The sequence below is a fragment of the Dasypus novemcinctus genome, chromosome 20, assembly GCF_030445035.2.
Source record: "Dasypus novemcinctus isolate mDasNov1 chromosome 20, mDasNov1.1.hap2, whole genome shotgun sequence".
NCBI lineage: Eukaryota > Metazoa > Chordata > Mammalia > Cingulata > Dasypodidae > Dasypus > Dasypus novemcinctus.
The window spans coordinates 41,321,464-41,345,888 of NC_080692.1; the positions used below are offsets into that span (position 1 = coordinate 41,321,464).

The following is a 24,425-nucleotide window of genomic DNA, read 5'->3' on the forward strand; positions in this document are numbered from 1 at the left end:
GGGTAGTAAATAAAAAGTTATGCAAATTAGATGAGGCAAAAATAATACACTTTTCCAACTTTACGTAGGTTTGTCTTGAATAGTTACCACTCTTAGTGCATTTTCCAGAAATTAATGTCATACTGAAAGTATAGATAATTTACTAGGTCACACATCTCCTGTCAGCCTGCCATCACTGTTGAGGTACACTGATTCTAAATTGGTTAAAAATCATCATGGCTTAAGTCTTTGGGTGAGTAACTATTTCCAAGGTTGTACTGATTTTTAGATGGTAGTATTTATTTATTTTTTAAACACAAAACTATATAAGCACTCTTAACATTTTAACCAGGGGTGCTGCATTTGAAATTTCTTTTAAGAAATATTTGTCCTTAGCACAGTATGTTTTAGTAAGTCAGCAAGTTTTTGATTATGCAAACTTGACAAGTAAACATTCTCATTGGGTTTCATATGTATGGTGTCTTAGAGGCCAGTAAAATGTACTTTCAGATGGTGTATTTAATGAACTGTGCCTATCATACAGTATTTTCACTGCCAAACCCAGCTCAGTGATTAGGCTATTTTGATAACTCAGTCCCCCTACACCCATGCCCCATGTATGTCACATTTTTCATTGTGAGCTATTTTACCAAGTTGGTTTCCTGGCCCTTACAGATTTCCTTTTGTGAGCTGGTGATTTTGTTTGGTATATACTACCAAGGTAATTTTTTGAGCCATGCATGGCATGATATTTTTTTGTCATTTAATTTAGCAACTATTTATAGGGTCATGGGCCCTGCAGAAGATTACTGGACTTCTTTTAGTAGATGTGGGAGAAATTAACAAGTCTAAGTCTTAGGTCCTGCAAGTTGATACACAACCTTCTGAGAAGTTTTTCAGTCCTTTATAGATATATAGGCAAAAAATGCAATTATACTGTGAATTTTAAAAATTAACTGTACCACACTAATCACTGCAACTACTTATACTTTATTGCTATTATATAGGACTAGACATAGTAAGTCTTGGCATTGACCACGGTATGATTTTGTTTAAATGAAAATATTCTGAAACTCTTATTCGTAAAATTACTTTATTACAAGTAATGAAATTCTCTGGCTAACTCAAGGTAATGTTATTTTAATCACAGAAAGGATTCCTGATCTTTGAAGGACATTAATTGCTAAATTGTAAATGTAAAGAAAGGATCAAAGAAATACAGAAAGTGCATCTCAATTATTGCAATATACCAGTCATTGATAAATAGACCAGACTTTCTCAAAAGTAGTATTAATAAGAATTTGGAAACTTGGTACTACAGTATAAGAGAAGAAATCTTGATCTGCTTTTGTCCTTTGATGTTGGAATAAAGTGTTGCTTGGAATATCTGATTTTGATGACAATTTTTCTCTTAGATTTCGTATTTCTCTTCTTTCTTGAATCAAACTGTCACAATGCAACAAAAAAAAAATGGAAAAAGCTTAATTAGGAGCTTTTATGCTTCTAATTATTGAAAAATGATAATTTTACTGGGGCAGTGAGTGAGGAAGTATTAAATATTATATTCTTGTTCTTTTTCTTATCCCATTTTAATCTTCACCCTGGGAAGAAACAAAATGATCTTTAACAGCTCAGAAACTTCTTTTCCTTCCTTTAATTAATTAATTAATTAATTTTTCCTTTAATCTATTTATATTGCCTTGTTCATGCAGACTTTAATTTGAGACTGAAATCAAGTGTAGTTTAATTGGATATTGAAATCAAGTGTGGTTTAATTGGAGACTGAAATCAAGGAGAATTTTTCATGTACCAAAGTGGGTAAATGAGTTTACATTTTAAATAAAACTAACCTTTAAACATCACATTATGAATTAAGTTTGTTTTTTAATCTTATAAGAGTAGTTTTTACTATTTAAAATGAAACAGGCAAAAAAATTCAACCTTTTTTCTTAAATATAATAGATTATTCTTGGCCCAATACTCTGCATGACTGGGTTCTAATCCTAGGTTCTGAGCTGTTTTATTAATTAAATTTCAAAGCCCGGAGATTTAGATATACCTAGGCCTTGGTAGCTGGAGCACTTCATTTTGCAGAGTTTTAGTGATTCAGCATAAGATATGTTAGTGTTCTCTTCTTTTTGTTTTAACTATTTCTCATATTAAAAATAGTTGCCAGAAAGAAATCGGTTCAGCTTCCATATGTGGGAGGTATTTTATCAGTTATTTTACTAAGTTTCTCTGCATATATGTTCTTTGGTGTGCTCTTTGGTGGTGGGGCAGAAGGAGAATATTTTTCTTGGAGGGGTGATAGGATATTATTTGAAGACTTCAGTGAAATCACTCAGTTTTGTTTTAGAAAATGTCATTTGTAGACTTTTAGGTCTATACTTAGAACAGAAGTGCGGCTAGGATGTGAGATAACCAAAGGATTGCCAATTTGGGATTTCTTAAACACAACCTGAAATTGGTTGTATCTTCGGCAATGAACGGGAAATATTTTATTCTTATAATTTGAATATTTTATTTTATTTTTAAATTTTTTAAAGATTTATTTATTCCCCGCCCCCCCTTTGTCTGTTCTCTGTGTCTCTTTGCTGCGTCTTCTTTGTCCGCTTCTGTGTTTCTTTTAGTTGCGTCATTTTGTGTCAGCTCTCCGTGTGGGCGGCACCATTCCTGGGCAGGCTGCACTTTCTTTCGCGCTGGGCGGCTCTCCTTACGGGGCGCACTCCTTGTGCGTGGGGCTCCCCTACGCGGGGGACACCTCTGTGTGGCAGGGCACTCCTTGCGCGCATCAGGACTGCGTATGGGCCAGCTGCACACGGGTCAAGGAGGCCCCGGGTTTGAACCGTGGACCTCCCATGTGGTAGATGGACGCCCTAACCGCCGGGCCAAGTCCACTTCCCTGAATATTTTATTAAATACCTTTGGCCTCTGTTTTATTAAATTTCTTTTAACAGAGGAAATAAAAAATGTTAATACATTTAATGTGGATGCAAAATTATGTCTTGTATTTTAGACAGGTATTGAAAGAGCAGAGTGGTTTGCACCAAAATAATTGGGTTTAAAAATTTTTTGTTTCTCTTTCATTTCTCTACATCTTGTAAAAGAATGGGTTTTTTTTTTTTCTCAGAAACTTTAGCCCTTGATGGGAGCATGAGATTATCCATCCAACCTCCTCCTGGCTTTAGGTGGTGTGTATCTTGCTACTATATATCTTTTTGTATCATTTTACTGTAAAAGGAATCTGATTATTCAACATAACTAGGCTTTTTTAAAGTTTTTGCATATAAATCACTGCTGGGGAGCTGGTGTAGTTTGTGGTTGAGTTCCTGCTTTGCATGTATGAGGTCCTGGCTTTAATCCCTGGTACCTCCTTAAAAAAAAAAAAGTAAATCACACTGCTAAGTGCTTTGTATTTACAATATGTAACTTATTTTAATTTACTAATAATTAAATTTCCTTATCATACGTTGATTCTCTTATTACACATTATATGTATTTTTTATTTTCACATTATATTTTAATGTGAATTCTTTTATTTCTGGAAATTTTAGTTGATTTCATTTGAATATTTCAGGCATGAGAGGTTAGTAACCAGTTAGATGTTAGTAACCAGTTAGGTGTCATTGATCTGTCACACAAGCCATTATAGGTATAGGTTACACATTTAAATACTCTGGTAACGTTTGTTCAAGGAAATTGCCCAAAGAGAAGGAGACTGACTTCCCTTGGTTCCCAGGTTTGAACCACCTTCCTTCATTTTGGAGATGATCCCAGAAGGTAAGGCTGATCCATTCTCACAGAAAACCTCAAACTTCATACAACACTCAAATTTTGGGTCTGTACATCTTGTATGTTATTTAAATTTGAAGATTCTTTGGTAGTCCAAAAGTATTCCTGCCTTTGAGTGTGTGTGATGTTTCATTCTTGACACTAGCAGAAAAATCTGATGGGAATATTTTGAGAAGGGATTTCCAGAGTTTCAAATGAACTCGCTTTTTCTGTTGACTAGTCTTTCTGAGAGAATGTGTCATCCTAGATTTCCCTAGTATTTTGGAGTTGTCAAATGTGTGCTCATAGTATCTCTGATAAGGAAGAAAATTGAGATTTAGATTGTGAATCCTCCAGGTTTACGCAGCTACAGATTGAGAGCTGGATGGAATTCAGGTTATTTACTTTTGCTCTATTTCTGTTCTGTCTACTATGACCTAATACAGCCTCTTTCTATCTCTTGTGAAAGACTAGGTTGTGGACCTCTGTGCCTGAATATTCTAAATTAAAATGTTAGGTCTGAATTCATTTTAAAGTAGTATAGAAGAACCATGATAGATAATGTTTTTGAACATAATTCTATCCAAATTTGACTGAGTCCTGTGGAGTTTGGCTTTCAGGATTAATTTTTAGAATGGGAGGGTTTCTGAAAATAGGGTATAAAATAGTCCCCCTCCCCCCACGTAATCATGCATCTACAATGTCTGAGCTTTGAAGAAAGAACCTTTTGTCAGATTTTGAATTACCTCCATTATCAAATGGTCTATTATCAAAGTGTTATTAAGTGTAAGGGAAGGAAGTGTAGCTTTTGAATAGTTTCGTGGTTTTTGTGCATCCTAGGTATGGATTTTTAGGGCCCATTTTGTGTATCAAGACTACACTTGTGTAAAGTTTTATGCTTTTTTCTTTCCAGAATTATTTTTTAATGTGAAAGAGAAGGGTAAGATATTATGCCTTTAGACACAAATATTTCATTTAAATAAAACTAAACGTAGTTAGCATTGGTCTCTTTACACTTACTTCATTTCCTACAAAGTCACTAGGTTGAAGGTTATAGTTTTTCTTTGAAATCCTGAAGGTATTGCCCTAATAGTGTTATGGGACATTATTCCATGTAGAGTCTAGACTATGTCGTCCTACTAATTAAGGCTCTATCTGATGGAATTATACTGCTATTGCCTCCATAGTCATGTTTATTTGTAGCAAAAAAATAACTAGACATCAGAGATTACTGCTTCCTCCAGATAATGCTTGAATAATAATAGGTGTAGTATAGGGGTAGTATTTATCTTGAAGAAATCAAATCCCATCTTTTCTTTGATTTGAGAGTAACTCAGGTAGAGGGTAGTACTCCTGTAAGAATTACAACAGAATTCTTCACAGTTAAGAGTCACAAAAATGATGCTAATTTTGTTCCAACTACTCGCTCTAAAAATTTTGGTTATGTGGTATGAATTGTGAGAGAATTTAAACCCAGCCTCTGGTTTGTGTGTATTTCTTTGATTAAAAATTTAAGGCTCTGTCTTAGAATCTAGTAGTCTTGAGTCAGGATATTGATAGATAGCACCAATTATCTGTATGCAACTATTAAACAACAATGGATTAATTTCCACAGCATATAGGGATAGCTTTCTAATATATGTTTTTTTCTTTTTTCCTTTCTTGGATTCATTTAGAAAGTAACTGTTAACTTTGGGAACCTTGGGTATCATTTTGAAAACATGTGCTAGGGTCAAGCATTTTAAGTGTGAAGGAGGAAGTGTTCTGATTTCTTGTACCTGCCTAACTAAAGGGAGCTAACAAATCTGGTGGAATCAGGATACATGGTGGTAGTCTGAATTTGAACAGTGGTGTCAAATGGCAGTGATGTTGCTTGTTTAGACGGATCTGTACCAAATGGTTTGGGTTTTGAGTAGAAATTAATATCAAGTTTGTTGATATTAATTAGGCTGTTGATTTTGTAGTGTTCAAAGTGTGGCTGTATTTATAATTGCTCTTACCTTAGAAAATAACAGAGCTTATAAATAATTCTTGGGTGGTCGTGACTGCAGTAGATTCATACTTCTCTTATGTGGGGAGTAATTTTCAATATTCAGTTTGACGTAAATAAAATCAGTTAGGAAATTGGTATCTTTATTTAGGAAGAAGAATACATTGTTAATTACGGTATAGTCCAAATCCAGTCATACTCAGTTACCTGAACCCAAGAATATGAATCATTTATAATAGTCAGCTCATATGCATTGCTTTTACAAATATCTTAATTTAACATTTTCTTTTAAATTTTGTTTTATAATTAAGATAATTGAGAATAGTTTTTAATGAATAGAATATAAGAATTAGTGTGCATGTGAGAATAGGAAAAATGAACAGCAGAATAGTTATAATTTGATAATTTGTTTTACTCATTCTTTGAAGATGCAGATGTCCATTAATGAACATTTATTGACTCTGTTTTCATTGTTTATTTATATAGCTTTATATTTTTTGGATAGTATTATGCTCGCTATTCAAGGAATACAAAAAAGTGAATAGTGGTCCATAGTCCCAGTGTCTAGTGATGTATTGTTAATATTTCATCTTATTTCCTTCTAAATGGCATTTTGTGATTGGTGTGCTGTGCCATTCCATGTCACTGTGTCAGTTCCTTATTGAGTGTGGAGTACAGCAGACTTGAGGAGGAGTAAAACTGGCTCTCATTGGGAGTTCTGTCTTGGTAATTGTGTAGTTAAACTTTTTGAATCACTTTTCTGTTTACGTAGAATTTCCCTCTGTCAAGTTATTTTATTTTAGTGGAAATCTTAATTGCTTAAAAAATGTTATAAAATAATTTGTCATTAATTTGCATAGAGATTGCAGAATCAACTTTTGAGTGGGAATGTGTTCTTCAGACGACAAATTCTGAAATATCCAGTTATTGAAGCAATTTATACCCACAGAGAATAAAACTTAATAGTTGCTAGTGAGTCTTTATTTTCACTATGGCAGAAATAAATATTTTTCTTAAATTTTTCTTTTTTTTTGAATACGTACCTTTTATTTTTTTTATCTTTTCAATCTTTTTTTATGTAAAACATTTTTTCAAAATACCTTTGAAATGCAAATTTTTAATTGGTCAACAGAAAAAAAAGCAGGACTGTTTGAGAAAAGAAATCAATAAACTTTGGCAGGTACTCTATTTCTTTGTAATAGTCATTTGAAAAGGGTTTCAAAGTATGTATTCTAGATATATATTCTGTGTTACATTTATTTTTATTTTTTTAGTTGTAGATGTGAATTCACATCTGCTTTGTTTGGCTCCATACATTAAATAGCTCTTTTTGTCAACTGAAGACCTGCAGTGTGTTTCATTTGAATTTACATGGGATCAGATTTTTTTGAAATAAGTGATGAAATCTAACATGGCTTTCCTTTTTACAGGTATTTGTTTGCTTATGGAAAGGTTGTAAAGTATACAATACTCCATCAACCAGTCAAAGTTGGTTACAGAGGCACATGCTGACACACAGTGGAGATAAACCTTTTAAGGTAAGTGTGTAGTGAGTTGCTTTTTTTTTTTTTTTTAAACCAACTTAAGCTTAGTTGTTTGTTTTTTTCCATCTGGTTGCATCATCATCTTTTTGGTGTGTTGCTTAGCTGCCGTGGGGGCCTGTGCCTTTCCATGTGTTAAATGGGAGCTCAATTGCTTGAGCCACAGCCACTTCCCATATGTGTTTCTCAATGGATCTACTTTTGTCCTCATTAAAAAAAAAAAATAACTGTTTAATTATTTCTGTAGATGCATGTTCAACAAAAGGAAGGGAGATAGAGATAATTCAGGTGTTTTCAAATTGGAGAGAACTAAAAACAGCACCATGAGGTACTGGGTTCTTGAAAATAGCTAGTGAGAGGAACAAGGACTTGAAGCCATGTCTTTTAATTTGGTTGATTGTTGTTAGTACCTGGGGGTCTATTTATGTTTTCTCAGAGTCAAAGACTTCTTAATAGCTTAACACTGATTAGAATATGAAATGAAGAAATTGTAGAACATTAAGGGCTTTAATTCCATTTACTGGGCTTTGAGGCCATATTATTTATTGTGCTTAGTTGTAAGTCACTTTGTCAAATTGTCCTCCCTGAGGGGGTTGTACCTTCATCAGCAGTGTTCAAACGTGTTTTCTCCACAACCTTGCTGAGAGAATGTTGTCAGACTTTTTTTGATTTTTGCCAGTCTCACGTGAGATACTGCATCTTAACGTAGTTTGAATTTCCTTTCCTTTAATTACGAGTGAGGTTCAGTATCTTTTTATGTGTTTATTTTTTCTTTTTTAAGTCAATGGTTCCATTGACTTAAAAAAAAAAAAAGATTTATTTCTCCCCACATCCTTGTTGTTTACACTTGCTGTGTCTGTTGTGTGCTCGTCTTCCTTTTAGGAGGTTCTGGGAACCGAACCTGGGACCTCCTATGTGGGAGGGAAGCGCCTAATCGCTTGAGCCACCTCTGCTCCCTACTTTTTTGTATCTCTCGTTATGTTTTCCTCTTTGTGTTTCTTTTGTGTCGTCCTGTTGTGTCAGATAGCTGCGCCAGTGCACGCTTAGCACACTGTCTTGCTTGGCTTCTTTATGAGGCACCAGGAACTGAACCTGAAACCTCCTATGTGGTAGGTGGGAGCACAGTCACTTGAACCATGTCTGCTTTCCCCATTGACTTTTTTTCCCACCCCAAGAAGTATTCAGTATATGGTTGGTTTATTAATTGAGAAACACCAAAATTCCAATCAAGATATAAATCGTTGACTTTTCTAGTGGTATGTGGGTCCATAACTTTAACACTCCTGTCTTTCTGGTAGTCATACTAGAAATCCTGGCCCTGACTTTTATTAGAAGTATGACCTGGAACAACTTTCTTAATTTCCTTTCTCATATGTAGCCGGTAATACTAGTTACTTCATAATGTGATTGTACAGAATATGCTCAATAGATGTAAGAGATTATTGTTAAAAGAATTATTTACTTCCTCCTTGCATGATTTCATACATTTTTCTTTAAAGCAGCAATCCTACAACTGGTTGAGTATGATATGCAGGTTAATTTCAATGGATTTTACCCCAAATCCTCTTATAGAAGATCCCCATTTAGGAAGGGAAAGATAAATGTCTTTGAAAGAAAAAAAGCTAATGGTATTATTTAAAAAAGCACTGTTCTGTAATTTATAGAAGTAATTGAACTAAAAACATTTATTCAGGTCTATATACTACAAGGCATCATGCTCGTATTTAGAAGAAGAGATGAATAAGAAATGTTTCTGTCCTTGAGCAAACTTAGGTTCTTTAAGTTTATGCAGATCTAAATAAATTTATACAATGGAATGTTCTAAGTGCTTTAGTAGTGATATATGAAAGGTTCTCTGGAAACATTAGAGATAGTTAAATTTATTAAAGGAGGAGGGACTGGGCAAGAGTAGGTGAGTGGGAGTTGAGAAGAGGTGATGTTTGAGGTGAGTCACTTTATTTCCTTGTTGAGTAATGATTTTGAGCATATTTTCAAAAGCTTATTGCTTTTTTTTATCCCCCCCCCCCCCCCGCGGCTTGCTTGCTGTCTTGCTCTCTGTGTCCATTTGCTGTGCGTTCTTCTGTGTGTTTGTATTTATTTTTATTTATTTCTGCCCCTACTTGTGGCTTGCTTGTTGTTCTGCTCTCTTTGTCCATTCACTGTGCGCTCTTTGGTGTTTTTTGTTTTTTGTTTTTTAAATTTTTTTTACTTGTCTCCCTTTTTGTTGTGTCACCTTGCTGAGGCGGCTCTCCGCGGCCTGTGGGTGGGCCTGTCTTCACAAGGAGGCCCTGGGACGTGAACCGAAGGCCTTCCATATGGTAGACCAGAGCCCAACTGCTTGAACCACAGCCACTTCCCAAGAATTTACTGCTTTTTGAATATCCTGTTTTTAAAGTGCTTGTTCAGATCTTTGCCCATTATTTTATTTGGTGGTTTGTTTGAGTATAGAAATTCTTTATATATTTGAATACAAGTCTTTTGTCAGATATATGTATTGCATATATCTTCTCCCATTCTGTCTGTGGTTATCCTTTTTTCCCTTTTGTAGTGGAGTCTAACTGGGAGCCTTCTGCTCATACACATAGGCTATTTTTATCAGTTATATATTGGATAACATTTCATGTCAATAAATTGCTTACTTAATTTTAATGATTGTATAATATTCTCAAGTGAGGGTTTACCATATTTTATCAGCACTCTCTTCATAGGTATTCAGCTTTGTCCAGCTGTTTCACTAAGTGTAACCTTACAATATCTGTCCCTTTGTGCCTGGATGAGTTTGCTTAACGTGTCTTCGAGGTTTATACAGTAGTGGCATGTAAGAGCATTACTCTTTGTGGCTGAGGAATATTCCATTTTGTGTATATACCACATTTTGTTGATCCATTTATCTATTGATGGACACTTGGGTTGTTTCCACATTTTAGAAATAATGTTGGGCAGTGGCTTCTTAATTTTATTAACGAATACTTTTTTCTCTAGGCTTCCCTGATACTATACTTGCTTGTTCTTCCTCTCTTGCCCTTCCCCATCGTTGGCTGCTCCTTCATTGTCTGCTTTGGTGGCTTCTGCTCTTGCCATAGTTCTAAATGTTGGAGAGTGCCCTCTTACAAGTTCTCACACTAGCTGTTCTTATTTAACCCTTTCATTTTAAATATTGTTTATATTCTGATTACTCCCAAATGTTTATCTCCAGCCCTAATTTTTCCTCTTGGATTTCAGGATAGAATATTCAGCTTGGATATCTAATAGCATTTCAAAACTTAATATGTACAAAATCTTGAGAGATTTTTTTTTCCCCCTTCCAAGTAGGATTCTTCTCTAGACTGGGAATGGTAAGTTCATCCATTCAGTTACTCTAGCTTTAAGAGCCTGATTTTTTTTTTTTTGAAGATTTTTATTTACACACCCCCCCCTCCCGTTGTTGTGTTCCCTGTCTGCTCTCTGTGTCTGTTTGTCGTGTGCTTGCCTTCTTTTTTAGGAGGCATCGGGAACTAAACCCAGAACCTCACATGGGAGGGAGGTGCCCAATGGCTTGAGCTACCTCCACTCCGCGCTTGTTGTGTCTCTCATTGTGTTTCCTTGTGTCTCTTTGCTGCATCATCTTGTTACGTCATCTTCTTGCTTCAACTCACCATGCCAGCCCATCCCATCAGCTCACTTTCTTGCTTATCTTCTTTAGGAGGCACCAGGAACTGAACCTGGGAACTCCCATGTGGAAGGTGGGCACCCGGCTGCATGAGCCACATCTGTTTCTCAAGAACCTGATTTTTATGAACCTTAATTCCCCTCATAACTCCTCTCTCAGCACCCTACATGTATTAACAAACCCTGTCACTTTGAATTAGCATATCTTTGACTCTCACTGTATACAATTTATCACATTGACATTTTACCTCCAGTTCATCTGGTTCTGCCAGCCATTCTGCTATTTGAAATCCTTACTGAATCCCTATTCCTTAAAAATTAAAAGCTAAGTTTCTTATCATGACACACAAAGTCTTCATATCTAATATTATCTGGTCTTATTCCCTCACTACACCCTCACAGGAAATTGTGTTCCAGCTATACCACACTGCTCATAGTTATCAAATGAATTGCACTCTACCCCCCCACTGTGTTTTTGTATATGCTGTGCCTTCTACCTGGAATTTTTTAACCTTTTTATTTTGAAATAATTACAAATGTACAGAAAAATTGCAGTGATAGCACAGAGAGTTCTCATATACCTCACCCATTTTGTTTCCACCAATGTTTTACTGTGATATATTTGTCAGAACTTAAAAACCAACATTCCTACCTGGAATTTTTATTTTCTCTTTTGGATTACCTGCTAATGCTGCCATATCCTCCATGAAACTGGTGCTTTCCCTTCTGTTCCAGTAGCACCTTGTAGATCTTCATGGCACTGTACTGTACATAATGTTCTATGTACACATACTTAATTTTTCTCTCCCAATGCAAAGACATTTTAAAATTTATTTTTGTATCTCTAATCACAATACCTCTATGGAATGGGCATAGCTGAATGAAGTTTTAAGGTACTCTTACAGCTTTGCTTGTCCTTGAGATCTATTCAACTAAGTATGAATGGTCAAAATTTCTAAACTGTAATGGTTCTGAAAATAATTATTTTCTATTTGTGTAAATGTCACAATATTGATATATATAGAATTAGGTTCATTTGTTTTATTTTTGGTTTTTAGGGATTATGCTTTTCTTTTTGTTTTAAGTTTATTTTTGAATATGTAAAATATTTACATGATTCCAAAAATTAGAACTGTGTAACATGATATATTCAGAGTTTTGCTTACCTTTTTTTTTTTTTTAAGGCTTTCATTGAAAGACTGACTTGACTGATAATCATATCAGTGATTGTCTTTGGGCAGTTAGTTTGTATTGGGGTTATTAAATTTCATGTGCTAATCTATAGCTCCAAAGTTTTGAAAAAATTGACTTAAAGCCTATATATAGACACAGACACATACTCATATACACAATGCTGGAAAATATATGAGACTTTTTAGATGTTAACTTAGAGGTGTGTGTGCCAAAAAGTTACAGAGTTTAGTTGAATGCCCTTTCTGCATTGATTGAGATGATCATGTGTTTTTTTTCCTTCAGTTGTTCATGTGGTTTATTAAGTTTATGGATTTTCTTGTGTTGAATCACCTTTGTTTACCAGGAATAAATCCCACTTGATTGTGATGTATATTCTTTTTTGCTGTTGAATTCTATTTGCAGGTATTTTGTTGAGAATTTTTGCATCCATATTCATTAGAAAGACTGGTCTATAATTTTATTTTCTTGTATCTTTATCTAGATAAGCTTTGCTGTTAGGGTGATGTTGGCTTTATAAAACATGTTGGGTCATTTTCCCTGCTCTTCTGTTTTTTGGAAGTATTGGTGTTAATTCTCAAAACTCTTGGTAGAATTCACTTTTGAAACTGTCTGGTCCTGGACTTTAATTTGTTTGCATATTTTTGGTGACTGATTTAGTCTCTTTAAGTGTGATTGGTTTGTTGAGTTCCTGTATTTCTTGTAGTGTCAGTGTAGGTTGTCTGTGCCTTTGTAGGAATTTGTCCATTTCATCTAGGTTGTCTAATTTGTTGGCATACAATTTCTCATAATATCCTCTTTTATGTTCCTTTTTATTTCTGTAGGGAGCCGTATTATCCCGCCTTTCATTTCTGATTTTATTTATTTACATCTTATCTCTTTTTTTCTTTGTTAGTCTAACTAAGAGATTGTCAGTTTTATTGACCTTCTCAAAGAATGAGCTTTCGGTTTTGATTTTTCTGTTTTTGTGTGTTTGTGTATGTTTTTGGTTCAGATACCCAGGGCTGGGATTGAATCCGGGGACCTTGTATGTGGGAAGCAGGCACTAATGCTGAGTCATATGGCTTCCCTGAGTTGGTTTTATTGCTTGTTTTTCTTGTTGTTTCTGTTTTTTCAGGAGGCACAAAACTGAACCTGGGACCTCCCGTGTGGGGCCAGGCGCTCAGCTACTTGAGCCACATTCTCTCCCTCAGTTCTTTTTAAATATAGGCGTTTAGGGCTATAAATTTCCCTCTCAGCGCTGCTTTCACTGTATCTCATGTAAGCTTTGATAAATTGTGTTCTCATTATCATTAGTCTCGAGATATCAACTAATTTCTCTTATAGTAATTTCTTCTTTGACCCATTTATTGTTTATTAGTGTGGTGTTTAACCTCCACACATTTGTGAATTTCCCCCTTTCCTGCCTATTACTGATTTCCAGTTTCATTCTGTTATGAGAAAGTGCATTGTGTAATTTCAGTCTTTTTATATTTATTGAGACCTCTTTTGTGACCCAATATGTCCATCCTGGAGAATCCATGAGCACATGAAGAATGTATAACCTGCTGATCTGAGATGCAGTTTCTGTGTTCTGTTTGTGTCTCTTAGGTGTAGCTCGTTTATCATATTGTTCAAGTTCTCTGTTTCCTTGTTGATCTTCTTTCTAGTTGTTCCCAACTATTGATGTGAGTGGCCTGTTGAACTCTCCAGCTATTGTGGAGACACGTTTCTCCTTTCAGTTTTGCCAGTTTGCCTCATGTATTTTGTGGCACCTTGGTTAGGTACATAGATAGATATTTATAAGTGTTGCTCCTTCATGTTGGATTGTCCCCTTGATTGATATATAACGGCCTTCTGCCTCTCTTATAAATTTTTTTAAAGAGGTACCAGGGTATGAACCCAGAAACTCATACATGGGAAGTAGGCACTCAATCACTGAACTACATGTGCTCCCCAGTGAGGGTTGTTTTTTCTTTTGTTTTTGTTTTTTGAAGGCACTGGAGATCGAACCTGGAACCTTTATGTGGGAAACAGGCACTCAACCACTTGAACTACATCCAGTCCCCTCTTTTGTAATTTTTTTGCATTTAAAGTCTGTTTTGTACAATATTAGTATTGTTACCCCTACTCTTTTTTGGTTATTGTTTATGTGTAATAACATTTTGCAGCCTTTTACTTTCAGCTGGTTTTAGTCATTGATCTAAGGTGAATCTCTTGTAGACAGCATGTGGCTGGTTCATTTTTTTTTTTTTTTTTTTTTTTCATTCTCTCAGCCTATATCATTAGATTGGGGAATTTAATCCATTCACCTTAAATGGTATTATTGTAAATGCATTATTTACTTTATACCATTTTATCTTTTGGCTTTCATATGTCATATTTTATTTTGTCTGTCATTTTACCATTTTGGTTATTCTTTCTGATAACCCTTTTACAATCTACTCCAGACCTTTCTCTCCTGTCTTTTCCTTTTGGTCTGTAGGGCTCCCTTCAGTGCTTCCTGCAGAACTGGATTCCTTTTTATGGACTCTTAATTTCTGTTTACTTGTAAATATTTTAAACTTACCTTCATATTTGAAGGACAGTTTTGCCTGATAAAGAATTCTCAGCTGGTAATTTTTCTCTTTCATTATCCTAATTGTATCATACCACTGTCTTCTTGCCTCCATGGTTTCTGATGAGAAATCCTCACTAAGTCTTTTTTTTATTTTATTTTATTTTTTATGTATAAAATTTTTTTTTATTGACTTTGTAATAATATTACATTAAAAATATATATGTGAGGTCCCATTCAACCCCACCCCCGCACCCCCCTTCTCCCCCCCCCAACAACACTCGTTCCCATCATCATGACACATCCATTGGATTTGGTAAGTACATCTTTGGGCACCTCTGCACCTCATAGACAATGGTTCACATCATGGCCCATACTCTCCTCCATTCCATCCAGTGGGCCCTGTGAGGATTTACAATGTCCGGTGATTACCTCTGAAGCACCATCCAGGGCAGCTCCATGTCCCAAAGACACCTCCACCTCTCATCTCTTCCTGCCTTTCCCCATACCCATCGTCCACCATGTCCACTTTTCCCAATCCAATGCCACCTCTTCTATGTGGACATTGGATTGGTTGTGTCCATTGCACCTCTATGTCAAGAGGAGGCTCAGATTCCACATGGATGCTGGATGCAATCCTCCCATTTTCAGTTGTAATCACTCTAGGCTCCATGGTGTGGTGGTTGTCCTTCTTCAACTCCATCTTAGCTGAGTGTGGTAAGTCCAATAGATCAGATTGTAGGTGCTGGAGTCTGTCGAGGCTCAGGACCTGGCTATCACATTGTCAGTCCAGAGATTCAAATCCCCTAAATATATCTTAAACCCCAACATTAACTGCACCTCCAGCACATTAGCATGAAAGTCTTATGAAGGGAGATCCTATCTGAGTCCAGATTCATCACACATAAACACCATTTCCAAAGAGGGGCCATCTGCCCTGGTAGTTAACCCCATCGGCCATGACCATAACTCCCATGGGTCTCTTTAGCCCTCAGAGGAACCAATATCTGGGGGTTGTATCTGCTTTATCTGTCTCTCTGACTCTTCTCAGTTGTGCATGAGGGCAATCCTTCTGCCAGCCTCCAGACTCTTTTTTAGAAACTCGTAGCCATATAAACTCATTTCTCCTTTCCATTTCTCCCTTACTTTAGGTCAAACAGCATTTTAAAGTCATGGTATTTTATGTAGACATGGATATTCTGCTGATCCGCATTGAACCTTCCATATAAGGTCATTTTCCAGTTGCATCATCAGTTGGTAGTTGATAGTGGTCCCTCGTTGCCAGGGAGGCTCATCCCCGGGTATCATGTCCCACGCTGGGGGGAAGGCATTGCATTTACATGCTGAGTTTGGCTTCGAGACTGGCCACATTTGAGTAACATGAAGGCTGACAGGAGGAAATTCCCAGGCACAATGTTGCTCTAGGCCTTGTTCTTATTTTAGGTTTATCAGCTCACAAGCATAGTCATTAGCATCAGGGGCTCACTGTTGAACCCTCACTCCCTCCCGGTCCCCGCCACTGTACCTGGGAGACTGTCGCTGCTCCCCTAGGGACCACGACAGAGCACCACTGGCCAGGAACCCAGTACCCCCCCTACTGTGGTTTTTAATTGTTGCCACTATGAGTATATCCAAACATTACCATGCATCCTGGACATATGTTCTGTACAGCTCCCTGTCAGCCATATATCACCTGTCACTGGTATCCCATACCAGTATCCCTCCATTGCCATTGTTGAAACACTCTGTGATCCAGAACTCCCCGAAATTTGAAGCCCAATATAATGTCATGGTCCCTTACTAGGGAATGGCATATAGCGATGGGTTTAAAGGATAGATAAAGAACTTGGATAAAGTTAGATAAAGAACTTAGATAAAGAATGTTGACTTGAAAAAATTCCACATCCTATCCTTCCCCCCCCCCCCCAATTATTCAGCGTTTCTTCACAGGAGTCCTAGACCACAGCAATGTATATATATAATATACAGCACTCCCACACATCCACCAGAAAACCTTTTCCCTTCCACAGTGATACTCTTACGCCCTATTCATATCATATTTACTTAAAGTGATGTACAGAGTCTGAGACATTAGCTTTCTAACAAGGTGACATCTGCGCTTACATTATGGTGCATACTTTAGGATACACAGATCTTTACATTTTTAGTTATCCTATGTTTTACATTATGGTTTACATTATCAGTCTGTCATCTCCTATATGTTATGGTGTAATATTACATGTTTTATAACCATCCTTGTGTACTCTCAAGAAACTCCTCTCTTACCCCCTATTTACTCTCACTAAGTCTTACTGGGCCTCTTTTGTCTGTGATGATTTGCTTTTCCCTTGCTGCTTTCAGAATTTTCTTTTTATCATTAGCATTTTCAGTTCTGAGTACAGTATGTCTTAGAGTAGGTCTGTTTGGATTTATTCCGATTAGAGTACACTGTGCTTCTTGGACATGTAAGTTCATTTCTTTCGTGATAAAGATAATAATCATATAGTTTTGTATTCATCACTTCAATCATTATTAGAGCTTTTCGCTATTCCAATAATAAACAACAGACAAACCCTCATCACCTCCTAATCTCTCTATGCATCCCTTGCCAAAATAGCTACTATTGTTTCCGTCTCTAGTTTATATGTATTTGTATTTTGTAAAAACAGTCTTAATACATGCAGTATTACCCATATTCATATTTCACATGAGGTTTTATTATGTTATACAGTCCCATTTTAAGCGTTTGTCTCCACATCCCCTCCAACATTTGTAGTTTTCTCTACTTTTTAATTGTTGCCATTCTAATAGGTATGAAATGATATCTCATTGTAGCTTTTTAAAAAAAATTTTGAATAGATCACAAGGAATATTATATTAAAAAAAACAAAAAAACAAAAACCATAAGAGGTTCCCATATAACCCACTTCCCACCATATCATTTTTGTAAAGATATACACATCACAAAAAAAAGTTACACTAAAAAATATGAGGTTCCTGTATACCCCCCAACCCCTATCCCACTCCTCCCACTCTCATTGTAGCTTTGATTTGCATTTCCCTAATTACTAGTGATATTGAACATTTTTCATGTGTTTCTTTGCCATTTGTATTTCTTCTTTGGATAAATGTCTATTCAAGTCTTTTATTTTATTTATTTCTCTCCCCATCCTTGCTGTCTCCTCTCTCTGTGTTCCTCTGTGTCTGTTGTCTGTTTAGGCAGCACTGGGAACTGATTCTGGGACCTTCTGGAGTGGAAGAGAGGTGCTCGATCTCTTGTGCCACCTCAGCTCCCTGGTCTTTTGCGTCTCTTTACTGTCTCCTCTGTGTCTCTTTTTGTGCTTCATCTTGCTGCGCCAGCTCTTGGTGTGGGCCAAAACTCCTGCATGGGCTAGCTTGCCACGCGGGCCAGCTTGTCTTTCATCAGGAGGCCCCAGGAATTGAACCCTTGACCTCCTATATGGTAGACAGGAGCCTAGTAGCTTGAGCCACTTCTGTTTCCCTCTATTCAAGTCTTTTGCCCATTTTTAATTGAGTAGTATGTCTTTTTATTGTTGAGTTGTAGAATCTTTCTCTATATCATGGGTATTAAGCCCTTATATTTTTCTTGGCCCCTTTCTCTTCTGACTGATGTCAAGCCTTCCTCTGGTATCCTAAGGCCTAGAACATTTTTTTCTAGGCAGTTTCTGCCTGTCCACTAACTGTTTTTCTGGGTGAGAAATGAGTCCTGCATTTCTCTAATCCACTATTTTCCCAGAAGTCCACACACAACTTTTTAAGATGTGCAATATCAGTATTTTTTCTGTAGGTGAGTTTTGTTGGAGTAAGTTAATTTGGATTTATACTCCCTTAGAGGAACATGGAGTGAAGCTATTTCTTATTGCTATTTAGATCTAAGTCATGTGTGCTAATTATTGAGGACACTAGTAAGGGTGTACCTGTTCAGTTAAGCCACATTCTCTCAGTGTGATTAGCCTTACCCAGATATACACAGTAAAGCCAACTTACAATTATTTTAGCCTATTTATTTATTCTAAATACTTTCTAATATTATTCTAAATATTTTAGAACTGGTGTAATCACATGACCAATGGGAGGAAATTTTTAAAAATTATGTTCACTGAGCTCTTTGATATCCTCAGGTTCACTCCAAAATAAATTGGTTGCAAAACATATTCTTTCGTGATAGAGAATGAATTATTTCAGTTAAATGAGGACATGAAATAATAATGATCGATGTTTTTTTTGTAGTTAAGCCTATAAAACCCATAACTTGTAGCGCAAGTAGATTTATATTTTTTTGTTTAAGCATGTGGTCAGTTGTTTCTTATGAAGTCTTCCTTATTTTCTTTTTCCTCTTTTGCTTCTTTTTTTTTTTTTTTTTTTTAAAGATTTATTTATTTATTTAATTCCCCCCCCTCCCCTGGTTGTCTGTTCTTGGTGTCTATTTGCTGCGTCTTGTTTCTTTGTCCGCTTCTGTTGTCGTCAGCGGCACGGGAAGTGTGGGCGGTGCCATTCCTGGGCAGGCTGCTCTTTCTTTCACGCTGGGCGGCTCTCCTCACGGGCGCACTCCTTGCGCGTGGGGCTCCCCCACGCGGGGGACACCTTTGCGTGGCAGGGCACTCCTTGCGGGCATCAGCACTGCGCATGGCCAGCTCCACACGGGTCAAGGAGGCCCGGGGTTTGAACCGCGGACCTCCCATGTGGTAGACGGACGCCCTAACCACTGGGCCAAAGTCCGTTTCCCTCCTCTTTTGCTTCTAATTCTCTTCTCCCCTTAAAAAAACCCTCTTTTTTCTTGTCCATTATCTTACAGTGTTTATGTTAGCTTTCCTCCATGGTTTTTGATAAGCTGTTCAGCATTATATTATTATATAAATGGATATCTAATGTTTCTATGCTCTCTTTATATTATAGTGAACATTTCCTCATCTTTTCATAGTGTGAGTAAGGGAAATGATTTTGGCCTGTGGGACATCTATATCTGGGAATATCAATTTGAATTTTAGACTGTCTTAGTATTGCTTTATTCTACCATCTGTTTGAAAACATAACTCCATGTTTCAAATTTTAGAATAGCTACTTGACCATTGACATTAGTTGTTCACTCTTTGAGAGTTCAGTTAGTGTAAGTAGCCATGGTGATGACTTGGAAAGATCTCATGTTCTTGATTGAGTGTGGTTGCCCACTTTCTAGCTTTTCTTGTCCCCATTCTCCAGAAAGCTAGTCTGATTCCACGGGTTGTAAATCTTAAGAAGGAATGGAAAAACCCATGAGGATCATGCTTTTTTGTGAGAATCTTTCTTAAATTTTGATAAATTGCCTATTTTGTTAAGTGTCTACAGACGATTGTCCTGTGATAAAGAACTTTAGGTCCAGTTTTCTAGAGGTGGTGTGGATATGAACAATTGTCAACATTTATAAGGTGTTTCAGTGGGTTTCAGGGAGAGAATATTTGAAACATTTAGTATCCAACAAGCTTTTTCTCTAATGGTCAAAACAGATTGCCTTTTCATCAGAAAACCGAATATGGTTGGTAGAAATCAGGGTTCATTGTTCTATACGTGGATGAAAAATATGAAATGATTATTTGGACGCTAAAATTATACTCAGAACCATGAAATGCTTGAGGTCATTTGAGGCAATAGCAAATTTCTCACTCTAGGATGTACAGTTAATGAGTAGAATATTGATTAGATGACTCCTATAATTATTTTCTTTTAGAGGACAGTTTGTAAGTGAAATGTATGTGTTGCCATTTTACTTGTATTTTATTAGTTTATTTTAATTTTAATTTTTTGAGATACTTGGGCTGGGAATTGAACCTGGGGCTTTATATGTGGGAAGCCAGTGCTCAACCACTGAGCCACATCAGCTCCCCTGAGTTGGTATCTTTGTTTACTTTTTTTTTTGTTGTTTGTTTTGGGAGGCACTGGGAACCAAACCCCGGACTTCCCATGTGGGAAGCAGGTGCTCATTCAACTGCTTGAGCCATATCCGCTCTCCATTTCTTTTTTATTTTTATTTTTTAAGAGTTATTGTGTTCGTTTATTTCTCCCTACCCCTGGTTGTATGCTCTTGCTGTGTCTGTCTTCCTTGTTTCTTTAGAAGGCATCAGGAACTGAACCTGCGACCTCCAATATAGGAGGGAGGTACCTAATCGCTTTAGCCATCTCTGCTCTTTGTTCTGTTGTGTCTCTCATTGTGTTTTTGTTTTTGTATTTCTTGTTGTGTTAGCTTGTCCTGCCTGCCTTCCTGTCTTGCTCCTCCTCTTTAGAAGGCACTGGGAACCTCCACTCCCTGCTTTGTTGTGTCTGTCATGTTTTTCTTCTTGTGCCTCTTGTGTGTCACCTTGCTGTGCTTGCCCATCATACCATCTTGCTGCCTTCATTCTTTAGGAGGCACCGGGAACCAAACCAGGGACCTCCCCTGTGGTAGGCGGGAACTCAGTTGCTTGAGCTCCATCCACTTCCCTCCCTATTTCTTCTTAATTAAAAAAGTTTACCTCTAAATTATACTTTTTTGGTTTCTGTTTTAGATTTGTTTTTGACTCTTGATTGAATCATCAATATCAAAGATAAAACAATTCACTATTAGAATTTTCATTATTGATTTTATTTCCAGAGCATTCGCTCACTGCTAAACAAAATAAACTTTAGGTATTTATTCTTTCAATTCTAAATGCTACCAGGGATTATTCACAGGCTAAAATGATCCTGGGATGAAATGAATCTGCTAGCTTTCTGAGACTCTTTTTTTTTTTTAAAAAAATTAATTAATTAATTCATTTATTTCTCTCCCCTTTCACCCCCCCCCCCCAGTTGTTCTCTGTGTCTATTTGCTGTGTGTTCTTCTTTGTGCGCTTGGGGCTCCCCTACGCGGGGGACACCCCTGCGTGGCACAGCACTCCTTGCGCGCATCAGCACTGCACATGGGCCAGCTCCACACGGGTCAGGGAGGCTCAGGGTTTGAACCGCGAACCTCCCATGTGGTAGACAGACGCCCTAAACACTGGGCCAAGTCCGCTTCCCTCTGATACTCTTAATTAGCAATAATCCTGGGTGAAATATATCACAAAATCCCTCTGAACTTAACTAAGGTCTTGGGTCAAAATTGTCATTGTCATCTCTGCCCTAATTATTGTCACGTATCTGTTCTAAAATTGGAAACATGGACTTTTTTCAGCCTGTTTGTTTAAATGAACCAATCAAAACGGGAAACATGAGGAGAAAAACTGTCTTACTTGTATTGTATTGCCAGAATACTGTTTATTTCATGTATGATTTTAGGGCAGGTGTTAGGAAATAAGGGGAAGACATCTTCTAAAATTGAAAAGTAAGAAAAATAAGTATTGTATGACTTTTTTCTGGCAGCACCGTCTTAATAAATTACATGTGGGCTAACTAAATCATCTTAAATTTCTAGTGTGCACATTTAAAAAATTAAGCAGATGAAAATAATTTCAATAATTTTATTTAATTCAATACATTTTAGTTTCAGCATGTTATTAATACACAGAATTATTCATGAGGTATTTTACTAAATCCTCAAAATTTGGTGTGTATTTTAACTTAATGACACTTCTCAGTACAGACTGGCCACATTTCAAATTCTCAGTAGTCAGATGTGTGTAGTGGCGACTGTATTGGACAGTGCAAGACTAACCCCTTAGGGTTATTCCAGTTAAAAGACTCTCCATTCAGATGCTAAATGCTGACCTATATTTTTTATAAACTTTGTATTTGAAAAAGTAGAGTGACATAACCAAGTTCCAAATTTTTTTAGCAAATGAATTTTACTGATACATATTAATAAAGCATATAGTTCATCCAAAGTGTACAATCAGTGGTATTTGGTATAATCACATAGTTGTGCATTAATCACTTAAGTCATTATTAGAGCATTTTCATTATTTCAATAATAACCAGAAAAGAGAAACAAAGTTATTTACCTCTTAATTCTGTTTCCCCTGTTGAACATAGCTGCTATTTCTGATTATTCTTGTGTACCATCTGTCTAAAGTGTATAAAACAAAAATCAGTGACTTTTAGTATAACAATGTGCATTCATCATCACAAAAACTTTTAAAATTATTTCATTACTCCAAAAAGAAAAACTCCACACCCCTTAACGTGCCTTTCCTAGCCCCATTAATCAAATTTTATTTTTATAAATTGATTTATATTTACATTTTATATAAATGGAATCATACAATATGTTATAATATATTTAGTTCATAGTAACACAATCATGTAGTATTTGTCCCTTTGTGTCTGGCTTGCTTCACTCAACATAATGTCTTCCAGGTTCTGCCATGTTGTCATATGCTTTATGACTTCATTTCTTCTTACAGCTGCATAGTATTCCATTGTGTGAATACACCCCAGTCTGTTTATCTCATCATTGGTTGACAGACACTTGGGTTGTTTCCAGCTTCTAGAAGTCATGAATAATGCCACTGTGAACCATGGGCATGCAGATATCTATTTGTGTCACTGCTCTCAGTTCTTCTGAGAGCCAGTAGTGATATTGCAGGGTCACATGACAAATCTATATTCAAGTTCTCTAGATTTAGATACTGCCAAACAGTCCTTCACAGTGGCTGTACCATTGTGCATTCCTGTCAATGGTGAGTAAGTATTCCTATCTCTCCACATCCTTTCCAACATTTGTAGCTCTCTGTCTTTTTAATAGTGGCCATTCTGATAGATGTGAAATGATACCTCATTGATTTGCATTTCCCGAATCAATAGTGATAATGAACATTTTTTCATGTGTTCTTTGGACAAATGTCTATTCAACCCAGGAAGCCAGCATTCAACCCAGGAAGCCAGCGCTCAACCACTGAAACACATCACCTTCCCTGAGTTGGTTTTTTCATTTGTTTTGCTTGTTGTTTGTTTTGTTTTTTTTTCAGGATACACTGGGAACTGAACCCAGGACCTCCCACATGGGCGGTGGGTACTCAATGGCTTTAGCCACATCTGTTCCCCTGCCATATTTTTTAAATGGGTCATTTGTGTTTTTATTGTTGAGTTGTGATGTTTCTTTATATATATATCATGAATATTAAACCCTTATTGGATGTGTGATTCCCAAATATTTCTTCCATTATTTTCTTCTAGTAGTCCTGTGGTGTCCTGACTTTTATATTTAGGTCTTTTGAGCCATTTAAAATGGATTTTTGTGTAGGGAGTCAGATAAGGGTTCTGTGTCATTCTTTGGTTTATAGATACCCAGTTCTCCCGGCACCATTTGTTGAAGAGAGTGGTTTGTCCTGTTAACATGAAATTGGTTGGTTTGTCGGTTTATTTCTGGACTCTTAATTCTATTCCACTGATCGATATGTCTATCTTTATGCCAGTACTGTGCTGTTTGGACCGGTTTTGTAGCAGAACATTGTTGATGCAGGTAATCTAAAGACCATAATACCGATAAGTTTGTTAAAAGAATTAAATGAAATACTAATTTTAAAGCACTATATTAAGCTGTCTCTCTTTTGGGTTCTTAAAGCACCTTGTGCCTTTCTCCTTACTATATTCCTTTGAAATTTTTGTCTTACATGTATGTCTTGCTAACCACACATAAGTTCTTTCAGGGTGGGAATTATCTTATTCATCTGTATATTTCCAGCATTTTGCATAGTACTAGACAAAGAATAGATAACTAGATGAACTGAAATCTTAAATTATTCCTTTCTCTTTAGTGTGTACCCTTACAGTGGGCAAATACTTTTAATAACAATGCTGAGAGCTATTAGAGTTCCCC

The 24,425-nt window shown here is 36.5% G+C and overlaps 1 protein-coding gene across 3 annotated transcripts in view; it reads left to right on the plus strand.

Moving 5' to 3' along the window:
• Nucleotides 1-24,425, plus strand: part of AEBP2 (AE binding protein 2) — a 153,638-nt gene that overhangs the window by 30,317 nt on the left and 98,896 nt on the right. For all 3 annotated transcript variants that reach the window (XM_023583027.3, XM_004473227.4, XM_004473225.5), the window contains exon 3: nucleotides 7,171-7,278. In XM_023583027.3, coding sequence (XP_023438795.2) covers nucleotides 7,171-7,278 — 108 coding nt within the window. The remainder of the gene's footprint in view (nucleotides 1-7,170; nucleotides 7,279-24,425) is intronic.